The sequence below is a fragment of the Mesoplodon densirostris genome, chromosome 14, assembly GCF_025265405.1.
Source record: "Mesoplodon densirostris isolate mMesDen1 chromosome 14, mMesDen1 primary haplotype, whole genome shotgun sequence".
Taxonomy (NCBI): Eukaryota; Metazoa; Chordata; class Mammalia; order Artiodactyla; family Ziphiidae; genus Mesoplodon; species Mesoplodon densirostris.
This window is the reverse complement of record NC_082674.1, coordinates 23,366,473-23,387,500: the sequence shown is the minus strand read 5'-3', so window position 1 is coordinate 23,387,500 and position 21,028 is coordinate 23,366,473. Positions and strand designations below refer to the sequence as shown.

The 21,028-nt window shown below is 41.7% G+C and overlaps 2 protein-coding genes across 4 annotated transcripts in view; one reads left to right on the top strand and one right to left on the bottom strand.

The window, feature by feature from the left end:
• The window catches only part of ALK (ALK receptor tyrosine kinase), a 714,184-nt gene extending 706,153 nt beyond the window's left edge, over positions 1–8,031 (top strand). Inside the window, exons 28-30 of the mRNA XM_060116934.1 lie at positions 4,549–4,683; positions 5,365–5,455; positions 7,348–8,031. Coding sequence (XP_059972917.1) covers positions 4,549–4,683; positions 5,365–5,455; positions 7,348–8,031 — 910 coding nt within the window. The remainder of the gene's footprint in view (positions 1–4,548; positions 4,684–5,364; positions 5,456–7,347) is intronic.
• Positions 8,032–16,258: 8,227 nt separating this feature from the next.
• CLIP4 (CAP-Gly domain containing linker protein family member 4) overlaps positions 16,259–21,028 on the bottom strand; it is an 81,161-nt gene continuing 76,391 nt past the window's right edge. For all 3 annotated transcript variants that reach the window (XM_060117632.1, XM_060117630.1, XM_060117631.1), the window contains one exon: positions 16,259–19,641. In XM_060117632.1, coding sequence (XP_059973615.1) covers positions 19,320–19,641 — 322 coding nt within the window. In that variant the 3' untranslated portion in view covers positions 16,259–19,319. The remainder of the gene's footprint in view (positions 19,642–21,028) is intronic.

Here is a 21,028-nt window from a genome sequence, read left to right as displayed (position 1 = left end):
CTGGTCAGGGAACTAGATTCCGCATGCATGCCACAACTAAGAAGCCCCTATGCCACAACTAAAAAGATCCCACATACAGCAACTAAGAGTCCATGTGCCACAACTGAGACCCAGCGCAGCAAAAAAAAAAAAAAGATCAGAGATGAAAGATAGGGAATCCAGTGCTTCCCTGGTGGCACAATGGTTGAGGGTCCGCCTGCCGATGCAGGGGACACGGGTTTGTGCCCCGGTCTGGGAAGATCCCACATGCTGCAGAGCAGCTGGGCCCGTGAGCCATGGCTGCTGAGCCTGCACGTCCGGAGCCTGTGTTCCGCAGTGGGAGAGGCCACAACAGTGAGAGACCCATGTACCGCAAAAAAAAAAAAAAAAAAATTAGGTCTATAATATAGGTTCTTTATTGTTTATGATTTCACACATTGTAAAATATGTGAAAACATACATGGGAAGGCTACATTCTAACTTCAGTGGAGGGGAGGGGGAGGAGAGGATGGAGGGTGACGCTTACTTGTATGTATGTTATTTCTTTAAAAAAGAGAGGAAGAACTGACACAAACAAGGCACATTATCAACATCTAGACATACAGGTATCCATTATATTATTTTCCTTTTTAAAGTGTAGGTTATTTCATAAGTAAAATGCTTAAAGGAACAAATTTCGTAACTTCAGATACTGAGTGCCATGGAGCAGAAAAGCAGAGACTGAAGAGTGTGGGGATGGAGGGAACAGAGGAAGGAAGCTGGTTTAGCACAGCGGGTAGGGGAAGGCTCCATGAGGAGGCAATGACACCTGAATGACAGAGGACACACTATGGAAACACCTGGGAGCTTTCCAGGCCCAGGCAAAGTCGAGCAGAAAAAGCCAGTGGCAGGAACAAGACTCGCTTGTTTGAGGAATGAGAACAAGTCTTCATGGGGAGCTGGTGCACACAGGGACCCGTGGTGGGTCAGATGCAAGGGGCAGGCAGGGGGCAAACACAGGCCCTTGGGACCCACGTTAGGGAATACGAGTTTTATTCAGAGCCAATGGGGTGCCGCTGATCGGTTGGAAGCAGGAGTGTGACACAATCTTTAAAAAAAAATCACTCTGGCTTCCATGGAAAATAGACTGGAGTGGGGCAGGGGAAGATGAGAAGCCAGTTAGGAGAACACTGCTCATTTCTAGATAAGAGATGAGAGGGGCTAGACCTAGTGGTGGCAGTGGAAGCCATTGGCCGTGGTCAGTTTCAAGCTCTGTCTTGAGAGTAGTCAACAAGACCGCGGTAAGTTGGATGTGGAGTGGGAGGTGTGGGGAAGAGTGAGATCAGGAGGATTCCTAGGTTTGCTGCTTGAGCAGACAGCTGAACAGTGGTACTGCCGAGCTGGAAAGACTGGAGGAAGAGATGGTTTGGGTGCAGAAAGAGCTCATTGGAACATGTCAGGTCTGAGCTGTCTATTAAAATAGGCCAGTGGAGATGGCGGTACATGAATTTGAAGCTCAGAGAATTGCAGCAAACTGTGGATGGAATCAGCTGGAGATTTAAATAGGATACAGTAACTTTTGGGTTCCCATTTTTCCTAAAAGTGTGCCCCACCCTCTACCATAATTGGGGCCAGTGGTGGTTCAGATGAAAGGGGCAGGCAAAGTATGAACACGGAGACATAAATGGAGACTATCTTCCACCTTCAAATTATGAATAAAGGAAAATAAAGTTTAGCTTTAAAAGGTGATAAACATAGCACAGTTGTGACTTTAAAACTTTTTCATCAGATTATATTCATTGATTCAAATTTTTAAAATAATTTCATCAGCAATCACTTAAGCTATTTCTGTCATTTCAGGCAGAGCAAGTTCAATACCAGGAGAAACAGAGTGGGATTTTTTTCTTTGTTTCTGTTTGATTTTGAATGCTTTGGTGCAAAGCTTTGGACCTTGTATTTCCTATTTAGGACAGGTTTAGCTTATAGGTGATTAAAGCATACAAAATATAGATTTACCTTACCTGTAGGATTGCTAGATAAAATACAAAATGGCCAGTTAAAATGGAATTTCAGATGAACAGTGAATAATGTTTTGGTATAAGTATGTCCCATGCAGTGTTTGGGATACACTAATACTATAAAGTATTTCTTGTTTAACTGGAATTCAGATGTTACTGAGTGTCCTGTCTGGTTATCTGCTAAATCTGACAACACTACTTACTTGAAATTATCCACGTTCTATAATCAGCATGACTTCTTGCTCCCTTGAACTCTAAAGTAAGAAAATAAACACCTATTTTCAGTCTATATAGTGGTTCTCTCAGAGGACACTGCAATCTATCTCCCTAGCTGTCTATCTAGACAAGCAGAAAACATATCGCTGGAATTCTTTAAGCCCTGCTGCCAGTTTCATCCATGATTTTGCTTATTTTGTTTTGCCTTGGGGGCAGACCACCAGAGAGGAATAATATATGCACCAGGCAATTTGTAGGTAGTAGAATTAATAGATCTAATAATGTATTCCAGTCTGTCTTGAATTAGCTGTATAATAACCTCTGCTTCAGCCTTCTCACCTAAAATATACGGAAAATATCTTTGCCCAATTCTCCTCACAAAAACCTTTGAAATTTCACCTAATTATGTCAATAAAAAGTACTTTGTTCCTTAGGAGATGGAGGAACTACAGTTCTTTACAATTTTTGAGGTAATATTTATTAACATCAGAAAACTACAACCAGACACAAAAATAAAAATAGGTGCTTTTTTTGTCAAAAAGCTAATTATGAAATTAAAGTTTTAAAATAAAAGTTTTAGTCAAAATATCAAAGCAGATGATTTTAGAACATGATAAAAATCATTATAAAGTTCATTTAAAGCAAATAAATGAGAAATCAAATACATTTCTTTAAAAAGAGAGAAATAAGGGGAAAATGCCCTACCAGATATTAAAACATAAATACACAAAAAGTAAAACAGAGTAGTATCAATGCAAGAAGCAGACAAATCGATGAAGTGAATAGATAGCCTGAAACAGACCTGTTTTACTCACAAGTCAATAGTTGAAGAGAAAATTATTTTAGGAATATGTATTGTTCGAAAAGTGGTTTTAGAAGAGCTAATAAAGTGACATCCTTACCTCACACTATACACCAAACTCAATTCCGACTGGATTTGGGAAGAGAGAAAAAAACAAATACAACTGGAAGAAAATAGCAAATATTCATCTAATTGCTGGTAAAGAGAGGACTGTAGAATCTATAAAACAGATGGAGGAAATCACACACAAAAAATTTAAATAGATTTGACTACCTAAAAATAAAAATCTTTGGCATGCTAAAAAGGAGAATTAGAAAGCAACTAATAGAAGTTATTTGAATTTTGGATAAAAGGTTAACATCTTTGATATATAAAGTATGTCTATAAATCAAAAAACTGATACCAGGGCCTCCCTGGTGGCGCAGTGGTTAAGAGTCCGCCTGCCGATGCAGGGGATACGGGTTCGTGCCCCGGTCTGGGAGGATCCCATATGCCGCGGAGCGGCTGGGCCCGTGAGCCATGGCCGCTGGGCCTGCGCATCCGGAGCCTGTGCTCCGCAACGGGAGAGGCCACAACAGTGAGAGGCCCGCATACCGCAAAAAGAAAAAAAAAAAAAAAAAAAAAAAAAAAAAAAAAAAAACTGATACCAAAACAATATGTGGTTTAAAATGGACAATATGTGGTTAAATATGAACCATTCATAGGAGAAATGAATGAATTAACACACACACTCAACCATGTTAATTATCAAGTCAATAAACATAATTTAAAATATTCTACCATTTTTTACCTTAAAAATCAGCAAAAGTTCTCAGTGTTGGTGGGAGTGCCTGATGCTGGTTGATGATCAGAGTGACCCCTTGGGAAGTCAAATGGACAATATGGGTAAAGAATGTTTCAGTGTTCATATTATTTTGACCTAGTAATTCCTTTAAAATTATCCTAGATTTTACTAGATTATCCTAATTCTAAATTCAGGAAATTTATCCTAAGGAAATTGTCCTTTTAAAAATGTATAAAGATGTTCAGCACAGTATTTTTTAAATATTTTAAAAATTGAAAACAATATGGAAATGATACAGCAAATTATGGCACAACTACTCAGTGGAACACTTTGCAGCCATGTCAAATTCTATTTACAAAAATGTTGGTATTAGCATGCAAAATGTTTATGCTATAATGGAATTTGCAAAAAAAATCACAGCAATTATATAAAAAAAAATCTAAGCACAGAAACTTGAACAAAAAAAATAACATGCTGGTTATGTTTTTATGGAGCTTCACATGTGACTACTTTCTCATTCTTTTCTTTTTCTCCATATGAAGAGTTCTTTATTGTGGAAAAAATGTGAAATTTAAAAAATTAAAATTTTACATGTGTGTATGTCTGTGTGTGTCTATGTATGTGTGTCTGTGTATGTGTTTATGTCCCTGTGTATATGATATGTGTGTCTGTATTTATGTGTGTGTCCGAGTGTGTATGTGTACACGTGTGTGTGTCAGTGCCTGTGTCTGTGTGTGTACCCGTATCCACATCTCCCGTCCTGTGCGCAGGTCCTTCGGAGTGCTTCTGTGGGAAATCTTCTCTCTTGGATACATGCCATACCCTAGCAAAAGCAACCAGGAGGTTCTGGAGTTTGTCACCAGTGGAGGACGGATGGACCCACCTAAGAACTGCCCCGGGCCTGTGTACGACTCTTCTAGGAATTTCTACAAGTTACTAAGCACAGTTTTCCTTTTCAAAGAATATCTGCAGCCACATAGGCTTTTTTGTTTTAAAATGAAGGAACAGATGCCTGACCTCATTTAATATGCCCCAAGAGAAGAATATGTCTGTGGCTTCAATGGGTTATCTTCCAGCCCCTTGAAAGCAATAATGTCACACCTGAAAAGGTATCCATCGTCTGGATGGAGGCTGTGGACTCACCAGACTCACACGCCTCAAGCACCTCCTAGGAATCTGCGTCCCAGACTCCGCCCCTGCTGCCCTGCACCATGGGTCTTGAGTCTCCTTTAAGTGTTTCTGTTCCCTGCGTTTTCTGCTGTCCTGTCTGGCATCCCTCCTTCCCACAAACAAGGCAGATGGGAAATAGAATATTCTGTCCCAGAGGTGACTTTAATTCAGGAATGGGACGAGAGGAGCCATATGTAACGTAAACACCAGGATGTCCATGTTCACGAGCCCTATGTTATATAAACCTTCACGCTCTGCCCATCAGCAGAGGGCAACATGTGCCAACACGGGACAAGATGAGTCCCCACCCTCGAAGACAGTGCCATTCCAGTCCCATTTAGAAAAGTGCTGGGGAAAAAATGTATTTTTCATCCTGTTTCTCTTGATTTTAATTAATGTGCTTGTTCTTATTTTAGATACCGGATAATGACCCAGTGCTGGCAACATCAGCCTGAAGACAGGCCCAACTTTGCCATAATTTTGGAGAGGATTGAATACTGCACCCAGGTATAAACATTTCCTCCCCCCTTGGCCAGCATTTATATGGAAAAGTCTTGAAGATGGCAAATACCAAAATGGGAAGTAACAGTTACACCAGCCAGGAAATATGAGTTATGATCATGAGGACGAATGTTAGTTATCTATAAAGTAAAATGAGTAGTATCTGTTTGCCTGTTTTATAGACAAATACTAGTCGCTGCCACTTAAAAGGAGTTGGGGCTTGGAGAGGTTCTGTCCAAGCCACACAGCTTCCCTGCCATCCCGCTGGTCCCTATGCAAATCCCGCTCCCATTTCCGTCAGTAAGGACTAAGTTTTTCCTCTTTTGATAGAAATGGGATACATTTTCCGCAGACGACTATGCCTCCTACCTCCTCAAGAGTGGAGGCCACCAAGTGAGAACCCCCGCCCCCTCTGTTTCCTTCGTCTCTGCATCTGCGCTGTCCTCAGTGGAGCCCTGTCCTCCTCTCCTTCAGGGCGGCCCCTCCTTCTGCACCACTCGCACCACTTTCAGGCCAACACTTACCTCCTCTCCGCTGTATGTGCTTTCTTTCCCTCTCTTGCCTCTCATTCCGTCAGGATGTCTAATTCTGGAGAACATTTTAGAAGTCAGACAATAAACCACTACCTCTCTAAACTCCCTCTCATCTTAGTTGTGACAACAGACATACCCATTTTCACACTGTAGTCATTTCCTGTCCTCATGATTCCATCTTTTCGGGTCCTTTGGGCTTGGAAGGCATTTATCTACACAGACTTCAAGTTATTCGGGGTTCTCTCAGAGAACTTTATGTTCAGTGGCTTTTAGGTTATTATGCTGTAATATTAATGGAATACATCCACTTAAGTATATATACTTTGGAGTAATTTTCTTCTCCAAAGTACATAAGATCCCCTTAAAAGCAAGGAACTCTGTACAAGCATATTTTGAATGACTCACTATAGAGATTAATGATTAATAGGGAAGGAATTAAGACTAAAACAGAGAGAATTAGAAGGTAGTTGTTTTTTATTCTTAAACTCTTTACTGATTAATACTGGACCTATATGTTTTTCTGTTAAACTGAAGTAATGGTTTTTCCGATTTGCATAAAATATGACAGAATCAAGTTTCTGCAACTTTAAGCTTTCTACCACAAATTTTCCTCAAATATCTGGCAACGGCCTTCTGCTTTTCTATATTAGTCTGTTGCTGTAAAAATGATCTAGCACAGAGCTGATTTTGTAAACGGTTTTCCTCTTAGCACTTCAGTATTTCCTGGGTTTCATCAGATACACACTAGTTAAAGAACCACAGCATTGTGATAGTGGCACATGTAACGATACGATGACAACACCCAGAAATGTTATAATCAAGTGTAGCCCTTCCAAACATGATGGAAATGGAAAGGAGAGAACTAGAGGTTAACCTGTTAGGTTAACCACGTGTGTCCCTCCTCTCCTACCCTCCCCTTGCCCCCAACACACACACAAACACACACACACTTGAAGTCAAACACATAGACTTTTTAGTTGAAAGGATTTCAACTGGAATCATTTTTTAAAGTAATTTACCATCTTTTAAATCCATTGATCTGTAAGATTTGCCCAAAGGTGGTCTCTGCAAAGTCTTCCTGACCCCTCTCCCCTGCCCTGGCAGTGGGCCACTTCCTGGCACCCTCTCCCAGCACCCTGCAGGCACCTCCGTAATACTACTTATCCACCAAGCTCTCCAAAGATGAGGATGATTTCCCGTTTCTTATTCCCCCGTGCTTATAAATTAACAGATTCCCAATAACCACTGAATAGTCTCTTCATCTGTAAAGTAAGTTCGATGACATCCGTGCTAAGGGAGCTTCCAGATCCAACATGTTTGGTCTGTGGTTCAACGTTTCCGTCCGTCCATTTCTCCCACCTGTAGGACCCAGATGTGATCAACACTGCTTTGCCCATAGAATACGGGCCCCTCGTGGAAGAGGAAGAGAAGGTGCCCATGAGGCCCAAGGACCCTGAGGGAATCCCTCCTCTGCTGGTCTCCGCTCCCCAGGCCAAGCGGGAGGAGGGCCGCGAGCCAGCCGCCCGCACGGCTCTGCCTTCTGCCTCCTCGGGCAAAGCCGGCAAGAAGCCCGTGGCCGCAGAGGCCTCTGCCCGAGGCGCCAGGGCGCCGGCTGTGAAGGGAGGACACGTTAACATGGCATTCTCTCAGTCCAACCCGCCCTCGGAGCTGCACCAAGTCCAGGGGTCCAGAAACAAGCCCACCAGCCTATGGAACCCAACTTACGGCTCCTGGTTTACAGAGAAACCCACCAAAAAGAGCAATCTTCCGGCGAAGAAGGAACAGTGCGAGAGGGGGAACCCGGGCGGCGAGGGCGGCCATGCCATCCTGCCCCCCGCGGCCGCCGGCCACCGTCCGGGCACCGCTCTGCTCCTCGAGCCATCCTCGCTGACCGCCAGCCTGAGGGACGTGCCTCTGTTCAGGCTGCGCCACTTCCCGTGCGGCACCGTCCACTACGGCTACCAGCAGCAGGGCTTCCCCCCGGAGGCCGCCGCCCCGAGCCCGGGCAGCTACGAGGACCCCGCGGCCAAGAGCCAGCCTGCGCCCTGAGCCCGAGCCCCAGCCTGAGGGCGGCGCGCGCCAGGTAACGGGCCCTCTGCAAGCCCCAGACCAAACGTCACTTTTCATTCTGTGCCAACTTGTTTTGAAATGCCACATCAAAAGCTGTATTTTCAAATTGCTTCAAGAGGTTTTGAGCACGGGTTCATCCTATTCTTTCGAGAGGAGAAAATCTCATAAAGACGAGTGATAAACACGAGGTCCGAATGGGGCTGCGCAGGGTTTTGACGCACGGCTGGTGTCCACCCCCCCGTTTCTTTCCAATCCTGTGAACTCCGCCTCCACGCACGCAGAACTAGTGCTCATGTGTTTCCTAGTTGGAGTCATGGATGTTCCCTTACCTTGTTGATGTGGGCCTGGACCACTTGAGGGCAGAGGGAACAGAAATAAGGGAGTCCTCCGCAGTGAGTCAGTGCTGGGAAAGACATTCTTTAGTTGGAAAAGAAAAATCACAGACAACTCGCTGAAACGTCACTGTGGATGATGTTTGGATGTTTTCAGTTGTGGTGATTCATCGACGATCATAAAAATGTGGTAAATAGTTATGGTAGTAGAGAGAAAATGTGTATACACTCATCTAAATGAAATGCAAATACTCAGAGTGCTTTGAGATGACAAAACACGGGTACAGATCGAGAGATTCCAACATCCAATTAATATACCTCATGCCTTAAGAGAAGCCTCCTACTAAAAGTGAACAACTGAGTGTGAGGTTGAAAACTGAAGATTTAAATTATTAATTACTTATTTTAAGACTTTCCACTAAAACTCCGATGATTTAAAAAGAAAACATTTAAGCAGCAGTGATACATGGAAGCATAGAAACATATCCATTCATGGGCATTAGTGTCCAACCTTCCAACAGTTTCAATCATGAAGCTTTTCCCAAGTTGAAGTTTCCACTACTAGTGGTGGGTCATTGGAGTAGCAGGCCCTCCGGCGGTCCTAAGAAGCGGTACTAATGCGGTATCTATCTTTCCTTCCTCGGGCTTCACCTGAGTTTTCGCTCCTTAATCATGTGATCCTAGCATACATGGAAACACAAATTTGCTGAAATACACATAGCATAATCTGTATACCTGTCAAATACAGGATAAAACAGATTTTTTCCTCTGGGTGGCAATGAGTAAAGGAACTAAGGAACACTTGGAGTGCTGAGGTTGGCAGTGACATTTAGGATGGGAGTTCTGAACTTGGTTTTCACGGATGAAATTCATCTCCAAGCAAAGGAGTTGGGAATCTGTTAAACCTTACACATGTACATATGCAGTGATGCTTTAGCAGTAAGTTTTCATCTCATTCTTTCTGCTCCCCGTCGTTCTCTTGCCCAGTTTCTTTTCTGGTGGCAGCTGTGCCAATACATCGCTTTGGGAAGAAAAAGCATCTTTTATCACTTGTTAGGCACTAAGCATTCCCAAGCGAAAGGACAGTGTTTATCTACCTTTTCTCCTACCTTCTTAATTTCACCTACATCAAAAGTCTCACTCTGGGGCTTCCCTGGTGGCGCAGAGTCTGCCTGCCGATGCAGGGGATGTGGGTTCGTGCCCCGGTCCGGGAGAATCCCGCGTGCCGCGGAGCGGCTGGGCCCGTGAGCCATGGCCACTGAGCCTGTGCGTCCGGAGCCTGTGCTCCACAACGGGAGAGGCCACAACAGTGAGAGGCCCACGAACTGCAAAAAAAAAAAAAAAAAAAAAAAAAAAAAAAAGTCTCACTCTGGCTGTGGGAAAGCCATTCTGTTCTAAGCCAACACTAGACCAGTGAGTGTTGATTCCTCCTATGGCAGACAGAGCCTTGCCCTAGTCAGTAGTTCTGCACATCTCTAGAAGCACTGATACCCTGGACACCACATTTCCTTTAACTGCCAAAAATATTTTCATCAGACACACATGAAGATGAAACATCAACCAACTCATCTCTAAATACCTGTATCATTAGTTTTAGCTCATGCCCGGTGCAAAGTAAAGTCTAATTATATAAACATTAGTCTAATTTGTAAACCACCTGAAGGGGTGCAAGAATCACACTTTGAAAAACACTCTCCTCAAAGGATGACAGAGGAGCTGTCGAAACTGAGAAGAACAATTTCATTTTGTATTTGTAACACCAGTAACCAGTGAAACAGGGAGCATGTTACGTGGTTAAATAGCCAACTCTTTCATTAACAAGGAAAACATCTTATCCCTTTCTCTTCTTAAAAACTACAGATCCATTACATTTTCAGGTTGTGCCTTACTACCACTGAGATTGATTTGTTGATTCTAATCATCTTTATTGGTATCAGTTTTCGTGTAAATAATAGTCCAATCTTAAAAGCTTGTATACGTGGAAAATAAACAACTCCACACTGAGATATGACGTCCTCAAGATGTTTCATTTAACTCACTGTAAGCCCATGTATTGGCACGGTATTAATCTGGACTGTTGTACACTCAATATTGCTCCAGCCATATGGCTCCAGCAATTTGTACAGATGCTGTGGACTCACATATTTATTAATTATGATGCAAAGTCCCACCTAGAACATGAACAGGCACAATTAAAAGTCTGTAGATGTTATGTTAATTAAACCATAAGCTAGTATAATTATTCTTATTCTGTGTCTATAAAGAAGCTCATCAGAAGTTCATAATCATTCCATTGGGAAATCAGCAATTTGTGAGGAATGACCAGTTTATCAATATGTGGCACCTCAAAATTATAGCAAATCAACATAGCAGGAATGAACTGTATGTTTTAGAAAGAGTAAGGTATACTTAGCAGTTGAAAGACCAGATTCTCTAGTCCGTTAGGATGTGAGTCCTGGCTCTTCATGGGTTATCAGACCTGTCTATACCTCAATGTCTCCATATATTGTACAAAATGAGGATAATAACTTCCCTTTCTCACTGCCCTCAGGAAGATTATAAATTGTGTGAAAGCACAAGCACTCCCTCGCATACCTCTTGAATTCCCACGTGATTTGGGTTGGGTGTGGGGAGAATCTCAACAGTCAGCATGTGTCTCTGCACACCTGCCCTCCCCACCACTCCCGTCTGGCCCTCCCGGCTCCCCTCCTGTGCCACGTTGGCTTTGCCTGTCACTGGTTTAATGACAGTAGCAAGAACCCTACCAGAACCAAGTCCTTTCAGGGCAAAAGAAGAATGTAAAGACTCTCTACCACACTTAGTGTTAAAAAATAAGCATCAAAGGAAGATATTTAACCCATTTGATGAATTCTTCTTAAAAAATTTCTGGCCTCTCCATATAGTGCTTGGTAAACACTACAGCTGTTAAGATATTATGTAACCACAGATTAACTTTAGTCCATAAAATATGAGGCTTTTATATCCAAATTCACATGGCACACCACTAAGAAATTCTAAGGGATCAGGCTATTTTGCTAGATTTTTCTCCAGTAATAGTAGGATTAAAATTCACATGAGCTTTGTAGACCTAAAACATGATGCTTATGAATTTAGACTACTCTGAATAACAGACTTCCTATGACAAGATTCATAAAATGTATGAAGTGTGTTGTCAATCTGTCTTTAGCTAATGACTTTTTAAATGGATCCCCAAAGAACATACAACTTGACTTTGCTAATTTCATTGCAGCAGATGGTTCCCTATGCTGTTGTGTGAACATACAAAACAAAACCTAGCATTCCCATAATCCTCCACAAGATGCCCTAGAATAAAAGATAATTATCAAGAACAACTGGTAAGGCTTCTATTAAGATTCTGTTTTGATTTGGTATCCTGAGTCGGTGTGTTTAAGTTTTAATGCACCACTCAAGTACAAAGCTATTTTTAGCCCTAGCTTAACAGCTTTAAAACATTTGAAAAGCTCAGTGCAACAAAAGAATATGGCATGGAGTTGGGGGGCAGGGAGGAACACGGACTCTAACCACAGCACTAGAGCGATGACTCCCCCCTCTTCGGCTGTTCAGTAAATGTAAACAAGCGTGTAACCCTTCCATGTAAAGACGGCACGACCAGGGTAGGAGAACCACAGGTACCGGGTCTGCCTGCAGCGCCGTCCGCTGTCCATTCCTCAGATCCTTCTGCTTGACACGTGCTCCAGCGGTTGCCCGACTCCGTTCATCTGCTAAGGCCTACTGACTCCTTGAAAGCAATTGCTCACAATTAGTTAGCCCGCCATCACTAAAAGGCTCGTTGGGTAGGTGCTTTTCAGCCGATGTTAGCTGAAAGGCAGTCTTACTAAATGAACTCACTAAGCCTTAGCAACTAGTATATTAACACTCCCTAGAGCGTTTACATCTTGAGAGGTTATTTGCCAGTATAGATGACTATCAAACTGTTAAAACCTCAGATGGTTATAATGTTTTGCATGGTTTAGCACTCATCAGGTATTTGAGAAACAGCAGGCAGACTGAGCAGGAGTTATGGGCATAGGTATTAGACAGCAATTACCTACCTACATGACCTGAGCAAGTTAAACTCTCACTTTCTCATTTAAAAACGTGAGCAGTTTGGTCTCAGAGGCCCCCTTCCTTTGATTCTGAAGTCTATGATTCTGTAAGACTTCACCTCTGTGTAAGGTAAATCCCAACATCTAGCCCACAGTTGGTAGGACATGACTGGTGCGTGTGTGTGTGTGTGTGAGAGACCCTTAATTCATTCAGAGCCAAAGCCAATTAATTCAGTGCACAATCCCAGTGAGCCAAATTATATTTAATCTTTACACAAAAGCAGCCCAGAAGGAAGTTCAGCATCAGTTCTCTGTTTATTGTTCTATTCAAAGATCTCTTTAACAAATCACAAAAACATTAACATAGCAAAATGAAGTTGCTATCCAGGGTGGTTTCCTGAAAGAAGCAAAGCTGACACAGGACTATGAGAATCATGTCTGTTTAATGACCTTCACGGTCACCATGGCACCACTTACTTCTCTTTTATTACATTTGCTACAGTGGCAACCTTATTAGCAAAGTAAAATCATGCAACTTATCACTTGAAGCTTATCTTTTACCACACCTAATACTCTATGACAGATGTGATGCACTTGCTGTCAGTGCTCATTCCCAGAGTGACAAAGCCCAGGATAAGCCACACGTTCAAGACCAGGCAGTGTCTGTGGAGTCAGGCATCTCAGAACAAGCATCATGGAACCATTATGATGAGGAATTCACTAATAACAGGAGTCTTTTCTCCCAGTCACCACTGGATTGGAGAGAATCCCTCTTTTCGGGTTTGTGGAGACACCCACTGCCACTGGAGGGCAATTTTTGGAAACCTGTTCCGAATTATATAGTGTTATAGTGGATCTAGTAGTAGGGAATCCCCAAAAGATAGCCAACACAAATGCCCCACCAAAAGACCAAAAGAGAAGATTGTGACAACTGCAGGCAACTGTCTACATTTTAGTGCATCTAACAGTTGAGGAGAGAAAAACCAGTTTAAATATTTTTGCATTGTTTCAAAATAATATTTACGTGGTAGTTCACAGTTCTCAGTAAGAAGTAAAGTAAGATTAAAGACAAATTCTTTTTCCTCATGTATGTACCAGTTAGCAGCTGGTGATGTTTTATAAAAGAAACTAAAGCAGAACATGACACTGAATTTTCCTCTGTCACACCCCAAGGAGTGTGAAGTGAGACCTCAAGAAATCTCATGCTATTTCTTACTTCCCTAAGCCCTAGTCCCTTCAAGAAAGAGAAAAGATCGCTTGAGAAAAATCACAACATTTTTAACTGATACATATAATCTACTGGAATTCTTATTAGAAATCCATTTTTTACTAGCAGGTTCAATAAAGGAGATTGAAAATTTTCACTTTAATCCTCTTCTCTCTTGTGTATAATACAAAATCCACTTTCCTCTGTCATCAATTGGGACTTTTATGACTATTAAAATTCATTTTAAAATCCATTTTAGGATGCTTTTCCCAAAGATATTGCATAGTAACACCTATCCTTCATAAAAAGAACTGTCAGGGACAGCCAAAGTCATCAACACTGCTGACTGAGATTTAAGCTGAATCTCGGAAGTCGTATTAGAGAAAGAATAAAAAGAATGGCTTGAAGCTGTGCACGTAATTTTAACATGATTCATTTCCATGTCAGTCTGATTTGATTTGTTATGTGAAAAACAGTCCAGTCTTCAAGAAGGTAAGGGTGCTTTGAGTAACACCGCTATCAGGCTGGAGTTGAAAGAACTTAACCTCTATGAGATCAACACAGGTCAAGGAGAACACAGCATCTGGATATTTAAACTTCCTAAACTTTAGGAATGCTTAAAATTCAAATTCAGTTCAGCGCAAGTAGCTTCCTGATACTCCCTATTTCATTTCATTTATCCAATTCAAACAACTCTGACTAAACATCCAATCCTAAGACCAGTTCCTCCGAGGACAAAGAGGCATACAAGGTGTGCCTGAGTGTAAGGACCTGCGTCTCTACAGGAGCAACAGACTTGACATCTGCGTTCATTTAGGGTTTTAGAGCTGAAATTAAAACCAGATTTATGATCATTTGTCAAATGACAGCAGTGATCACTAGGGACAGGTTATGTTTTAAGCTAATAGTCTCAATTTAAACACCTAGAGTACCTTTACTAACATAACTCAGAACTTACTGCCCTGCTGCAGCACCACGACCACACTTCCCTATTTGAACTGAAAAATGATGAGACCTGTGGCTGCTTTATCATGAAAATTCTATTCGTTATAAGATATTCTAAAGGGACGAGAGGAAAAAGGTTCCCACACCGCTTGCTGCCTTTCTCGTCAAGGGAAAAGGCTACAAGCAGAAAAGAAGTTTCATTTCTACCACGCATAATGAAAATATATTCTTGTCAGTAACATGTGCCCATCTACTCGAATTCCTCCCCATAAACTTCTTTGTCCCTTCTTTAAAAAGGAGCATTGGTAAAAATTTTGCTAGAAAAAATTCGTTTTGCCTGTGCAAAGGCATCATATTCTGCTGGTAAGAAAATCTTAACACGACGTACTTAACTTGTTCAGCCCACACACAAGCTCCACTAAGAATGCCTGTTGTATATTCAAGCAGCTTATGTGACATTGTTTGTAAATAAGGGCCTATGTACCAAGGGATATTACTAGACAATTACTTAAAATATATGTGATGTGAGTTTTGTATTAACTACTGTGTTTGTATTACAAATAAGTGTAGTGAAGCAAAGGGCATGAAGAAAAATAAAAAATTCTCCTACTTGCTTGCCATGTGGTGATACATATTATATGTCTCTGAGTCAATCATTTAGATAACAAATATCCAGTGAACGGTTAAAATTACTACATCTATTTCTTAACTAAGAATGATTCCTAACACATTAGGTCTCTAGCCTCAGTCAACGTGGCTTAAATAATATTATCACATAGCCTAAATAGGCAGGTCCAAAATAAAACTCTGAAACAAAAATGCTTGGCACCGGAAACCAATGCTGTGCACACCTGGCTGAGATCCAGTTCATCCTCTCTGTGTTAGACCACACATGTTACTGTGTTCGCTAAATTATCATCATATCACAACAGAAATTCAAAACCAGCCCCAGGGACAACAGATAGGCAGTTAGGTGACCCCACTGTGTCTTTCCTGCCCCCTTTTCTAACCCTGACACCCAATATCCTTCTATCTCCTTCATGTCACTATTTTGGGGTAAAGTGGGGCTACCATGACTCAAACCTTTCTTGTCCTTTGTCCTCCCCTACCCAGCAAAATTTACCCGTCCCACGGCCTGGTCTCTCAAGCCCACCTGGCTGAAGCTGGCAAGACAACACCTCTACTTTAAACCATCAACAGCCTCCACTGCCTCTGTTCATTTAACAAATGTTTCCCGAGCATGTAGTAGGTGCCAAGTGTTATTCCAGGTGTTAGGGATGAAATGATGAACAAAACAGTCAAAACCCATCCCTCAATCCAGTGAGGGACAGGACAAGTAATGAGCAAAAAGTTGTAGCATGACCAAGGGTGGTAAATGCTAAGGAGAAAAATAACACATGAGAGGGGATCAGGAGTTCGGGAGAGGACAGTGCAAGGGACTCACCAAGATTACAATGCCTCAGCTCAGATTCCACAAATGTCTGTATCTCAACACTTCTAAGCACTTAAAAAATACTCCCATCAAATTACCTTGAAATATAGAAACAAAGCCTTTTAGTAGAATGTAGATACTTATTTATATATATTTTAAAATCTATAAACTCAAGGTTTTCTATCCAACCCTAAATAAACAAATGAAATCCCACTGGTATAAAAGATAATTAAGCAATTTTAGAAAACCACAGAAATACATTCTTTTCTTAAATGGCTCTCTGTCCATCAAAATATAATCGGAGAGTAGCTAAAAACATAACTTCATTTGATGAGTAGAAGCATGGTACTTTTTAAGACTCTCTATAGGACAAGGTTGGGGACAAGGGTCCCCAACCCCTGGGCCACATAGCAGGAGGTGAGCGGCGGGCCAGCGAGCAAAGCTTCATCTGTATTTACAGCCGCTCCCCATTGCTCACATTACTGCCTGAGCTCAGCCTCCTGTCAGATCAGCGGTGGCATTAGAGTCTCATAGGAGCGCGAACCCTACTGTGAACAGCACATGCAAGGGATCTAGGTTGCGTGCTCCTTATGCGAATCTAATGCCTGATGATCTGAGGTGGAGCTGAGGCTGTGATGCAAGTGCTGGGGAGCCGCTGCAAATACAGAGTATCATTAGCAGAGAGGTTTGACTGCACAGAGACCACAGTAAGTCAATTCCTTGCAGACTCATATCGAAACCCTATCAGTGAGTGGCAAGTGAAAACAAGCTCAGGGCTCCCATTGATTCTACGTTACAGTGAGTTGTATAATTATTTCATTATATATTACAATGTAATAATAATAGAAATAAAGTGCACGATAAATGTAATGGGCTTGAATCATCCTGAAACCATCCCCCCACACCGGTCCGTGGAAAAATGGTCTTCCATGAAACCGGTCCCTGGTGCCAAAAAGGTTGGAGACCACTGCTATAGGGTAAGGATGGGACAAATCCAAGTCATTACTGTAAGAAGAAAAAAAGTGAACTACAAAGCATATATACTCTGAGTACCTGAGAAGAGGAGAGTTGCAGGCAGGGTCAGTGACAACATGCCACTCCAAACCAAAACAGCTTCCCTTTTTAATAATGCTCAAGACATGAACTGTGAATGACATAAGCAAAACACAAATGAAAACACCTAAGTTTTATGTATAGTATATGTAAACATACACATTACATGGATTTAATAATCCTAATCTAAATATGAGAACAATTGGTTCTCTGACCTCAAAATAAATTCAGTGTTGGCATTACTGTTACTAACTTACAGGGTTTTATATTTAACAGGAAGAATTATGGACAACCAAGTTCAGTGTAGTCATGGACTTCAAGGTAAGGTATAAATAGAGTTTTTAAGAAATAAACTATATAATAAAATAAGTTTACTTTTGAATCACAGTACAATCACTTTCTTCAATCAAAAATATTCCTTGATTACAAAGCAGCCTTATTTTGCAAATGTATTTCAGGAAAATAGCTCTAGCAATATTTGAAATTTCACACCTTTTTAAAAAGGCAACAAAGCAAGAGAATTTAGATTTTAAATAGTATATTGCAAAATAGTTCAATGTATTATTTCTTTTTTTTTTTTTTTTTGCGGTATGCGGGCCTCTCACTGTTGTGGCCTCCCCCGCTGCGGAGCACAGGCTCCGGACGCGCAGGCTCAGCGGCCATGGCTCACGGGCCCAGCCGCTCCGCGGCATATGGGATCCTCCCAGACCGGGGCACGAACCCGTATCCCCTGCATCGGCAGGCGGACTCTCAACCACTTGCGCCACCAGGGAGGCCCCTCAATGTATTATTTCTAAAACACAAAGCAAGCTCCATTTTGAAGAATGCTTTTTATCTTATAAAGCAAACTGTTCCAATATTTCTGTGGTAGTTTATAGAGTCTAAATATCTACAATAAAAGATATATCTTTATACATACAGGACAAGCTTCAATACATATCCACAACACAAATGTTCTGCATTATTACATCACTCTATTATGAAGCTTAGTTTGTTAACATGTGCTCAAACGGAAAATAAAAACTTGATATAGTTCTGCAGCTTTATAACAGGCTGAATTCTGCAACAATTGAAAATATAAAAAGAGCAACAACAGCAAACGCAACACCAGTTTTATGAATAATAACACAAAAAAATCAAGAAACCATAAACATTTAAATGAATAGCTACGACATTCTTAACACATCTTAATTTGCTCTCTTGTCATAAATATAATTTTTTTAATGTTTTTCATATCCCTGGAGGAAATGATGGCCAATTCTCCACAAAGAGGAAAGTGCATCATGTTTTATTTTAAAAGTGCTTCATATGTGTATGTTTTATAGATATGTCCCATAAGGAAGTTAATTAAGCATGTGCAAAAAATTCTAATTGTGACTTGAATTTATAAACCTTATCATGGGTTTCTGTGGTTCCTCCAGATGAGGCAGTCACTAACACAGAAGAAAGATCTGAGATGACACGCTTTGTACAGCAGAAAGAGCCCGAGCCACAGGTCAGGAGACCCAGGTTCTAGTTGTAGCTCTGGTAACCAGCTAGCTTGTGACCCCGCGTGAGGAAGAGCGGCTTTAGAACCTGGCAGCGGGCAAAAGGCTGAGCTCCAGAGCCCCTTCCAGGAATGCCTTACCTACAGTCCTAATGTACCTGTAGGTGAGGCATTCCTGGAAGGGCAAATAACTTGACCCAAAGACAGGAAAAATACCTAGTCACACAGCTATTATTCTCTTACTGTCCTTATTAGTACAGAAAGAAACAAAAACTCCGGAAATACTTGACAGAAAAAGGTCATGTGAACGTCTTATGTTAACCAAAGCTAGTGAAAACCTTCACAGTTATGGCATATGGAAAACCCACTATTCTGTGCAAAAATGAGACGGAGTAAGCAACATCAGTCAGTCACTTAATGGCACATTTTTTCCCAAGTCTCAGAATTCTCTTGGGTCTAAAGCTTTAAATCTTTAAAAAAAAAAGAAAAAGAAAAAAGGCTTATTTTGAGATTGTTTTAAGAGAACCATGATTCCCACAGTTCGTATTTCTAGCTTTTTAAAGGAGTCTCTCTGAATTGTTATAATGATTTTCATGAAGATAGCTCTATTTTCAAATTTTAAATAAAGTAAACCATTTGCCATGGACTCTTTATTTTAGTGTGTGTGTGTGTGTGTGTGTGTGTGTGTGTATGTGCGCGCGCGCGCGCGCGCGCGCGCGCTCATTTAATACTGTAGAAGTTTAACTCAACAGTTCTCATCCACAAGCTTTGACCCGTTTATTCCCCGGTAGGTCACTCTGCTGGGCCTCACTAGGACCCCGTGGTTTGGCCTGCAGGTGAAGTAGCGTTTGTCTCCCACTGCCCCGTCATTCTTGCCCTTGGCGCTTCGAAGCTCCAGTCCAAGCCAGATCCCTGAGGCAAAGTCAGTGGGGCCCAGGTACCTAACGGTGCCCATCTCGTTGGAGCTGGTGAGGAGGACCTGGGAGCCCTCGTGCAGCCTCACGCTCCCCTCCAGGCCGCCGGCCGTGGTGCTGCTGCTCCAGCTGCGGCGCAGAGCGGGCTTCGGTCTGTGCAGAGGGAACGTGAGAGAAACTCTTAAGCACGAAAGCCACCTGATGCAATTCACCATATTCGTTTCCATAGCTAGGTTCACGAGTCATTCACAAAAGGGCATACTTTATGTTCACAACTTGATCTTTTTTATTCTAAATAGCAATATTAGGATATACTTTTCTTTAACATTAAAACATTTTTCTCTTCTGGCTATTTTAATACTACCCTAATCTGGATTTAAGATTTCACTAGCAATTTATATATGTGCATGCCCTCGATAAAATAGCAATTAGAAAAAATACACCTATACCTGTTTAACAAAGCAAAAAGAAAAGAACCTAGTGTTTTGGCTGTGGTAAATAAAATTACATTTTGCTCACCTTTCAAATATTCCTTTACATGAAAACCATTTTTAAAAACTGTTAATCCACAACTTTAGAAACTACACACACACGCACACGCACACACACACACCTTCTATGAATGAACTCCAGTTACATTTAAGGGTTTGCCACTCTTCCTGTCACTAACGTTAGGAAGGATCTTAGTTGCCTGGATCAAGATCCCCACCCCCACCTTTTCTCTACAACAAAACATTACTTACAAGGCACTGCCTCCCAGCACCCGCCACCAGCCTGACCTGATGACACAACTACTGGGCACCCACACGTGGAACCCGTCCAAGGCCTCATGCCAATACTGCCCAGGGCTTCCTCCACTGTCCCTGGGAAGTAGCCAACTCTGCCCAAAACAGAAGCATGCCCAGGAGCTTGTCCTATGACCTGAGACCTCCCAAGACAGTCATCCAGAAACCATCACCAGTGGAGCCTTCAACCCGCCATCCACGCCACCTCTCCTCCAGGAGAAACCCTTCTCCCAGCCCCACAGCAGAGACAACTCGGAACCTGTTACCAAAACTGCACAGAGCCTGACTGCAAGCAGAGTCTGGGTCCTGCTTGGTTTCTATTTTATTCCACTCTCCATATTTTTAAATACACTCTCACACACCGTGTCTCATTTCTTCCTATTAACAGCCCTGGAGAAAGGACGAGCGCTCTAATTTTATGGGTAGGAAAACTGAGGCCCAAAGCCTGTCCTGTGCCACATCTGATAAATCCTAGTTATAAAATGTAATGGAAAAAATATTATTTACCACGTCAAATGCACAAATACAAAGTTAACAAAGAAATACATAATAGCTGTAAGAAAAGTATAAATCTTTACTGAAGAATATACAAAAGAAAAATGAAAAAGCTTTGTTCCTGGACACAAACATAGATATATATATGAATCCTCCCCAAAATGATATTCTTTTTCCAACCTGACGAAATTACTCGAATTTCACATAATGACAGTATCTATCATCTCCTGAGCACTTACTATGTGCCAAACACTTCACAT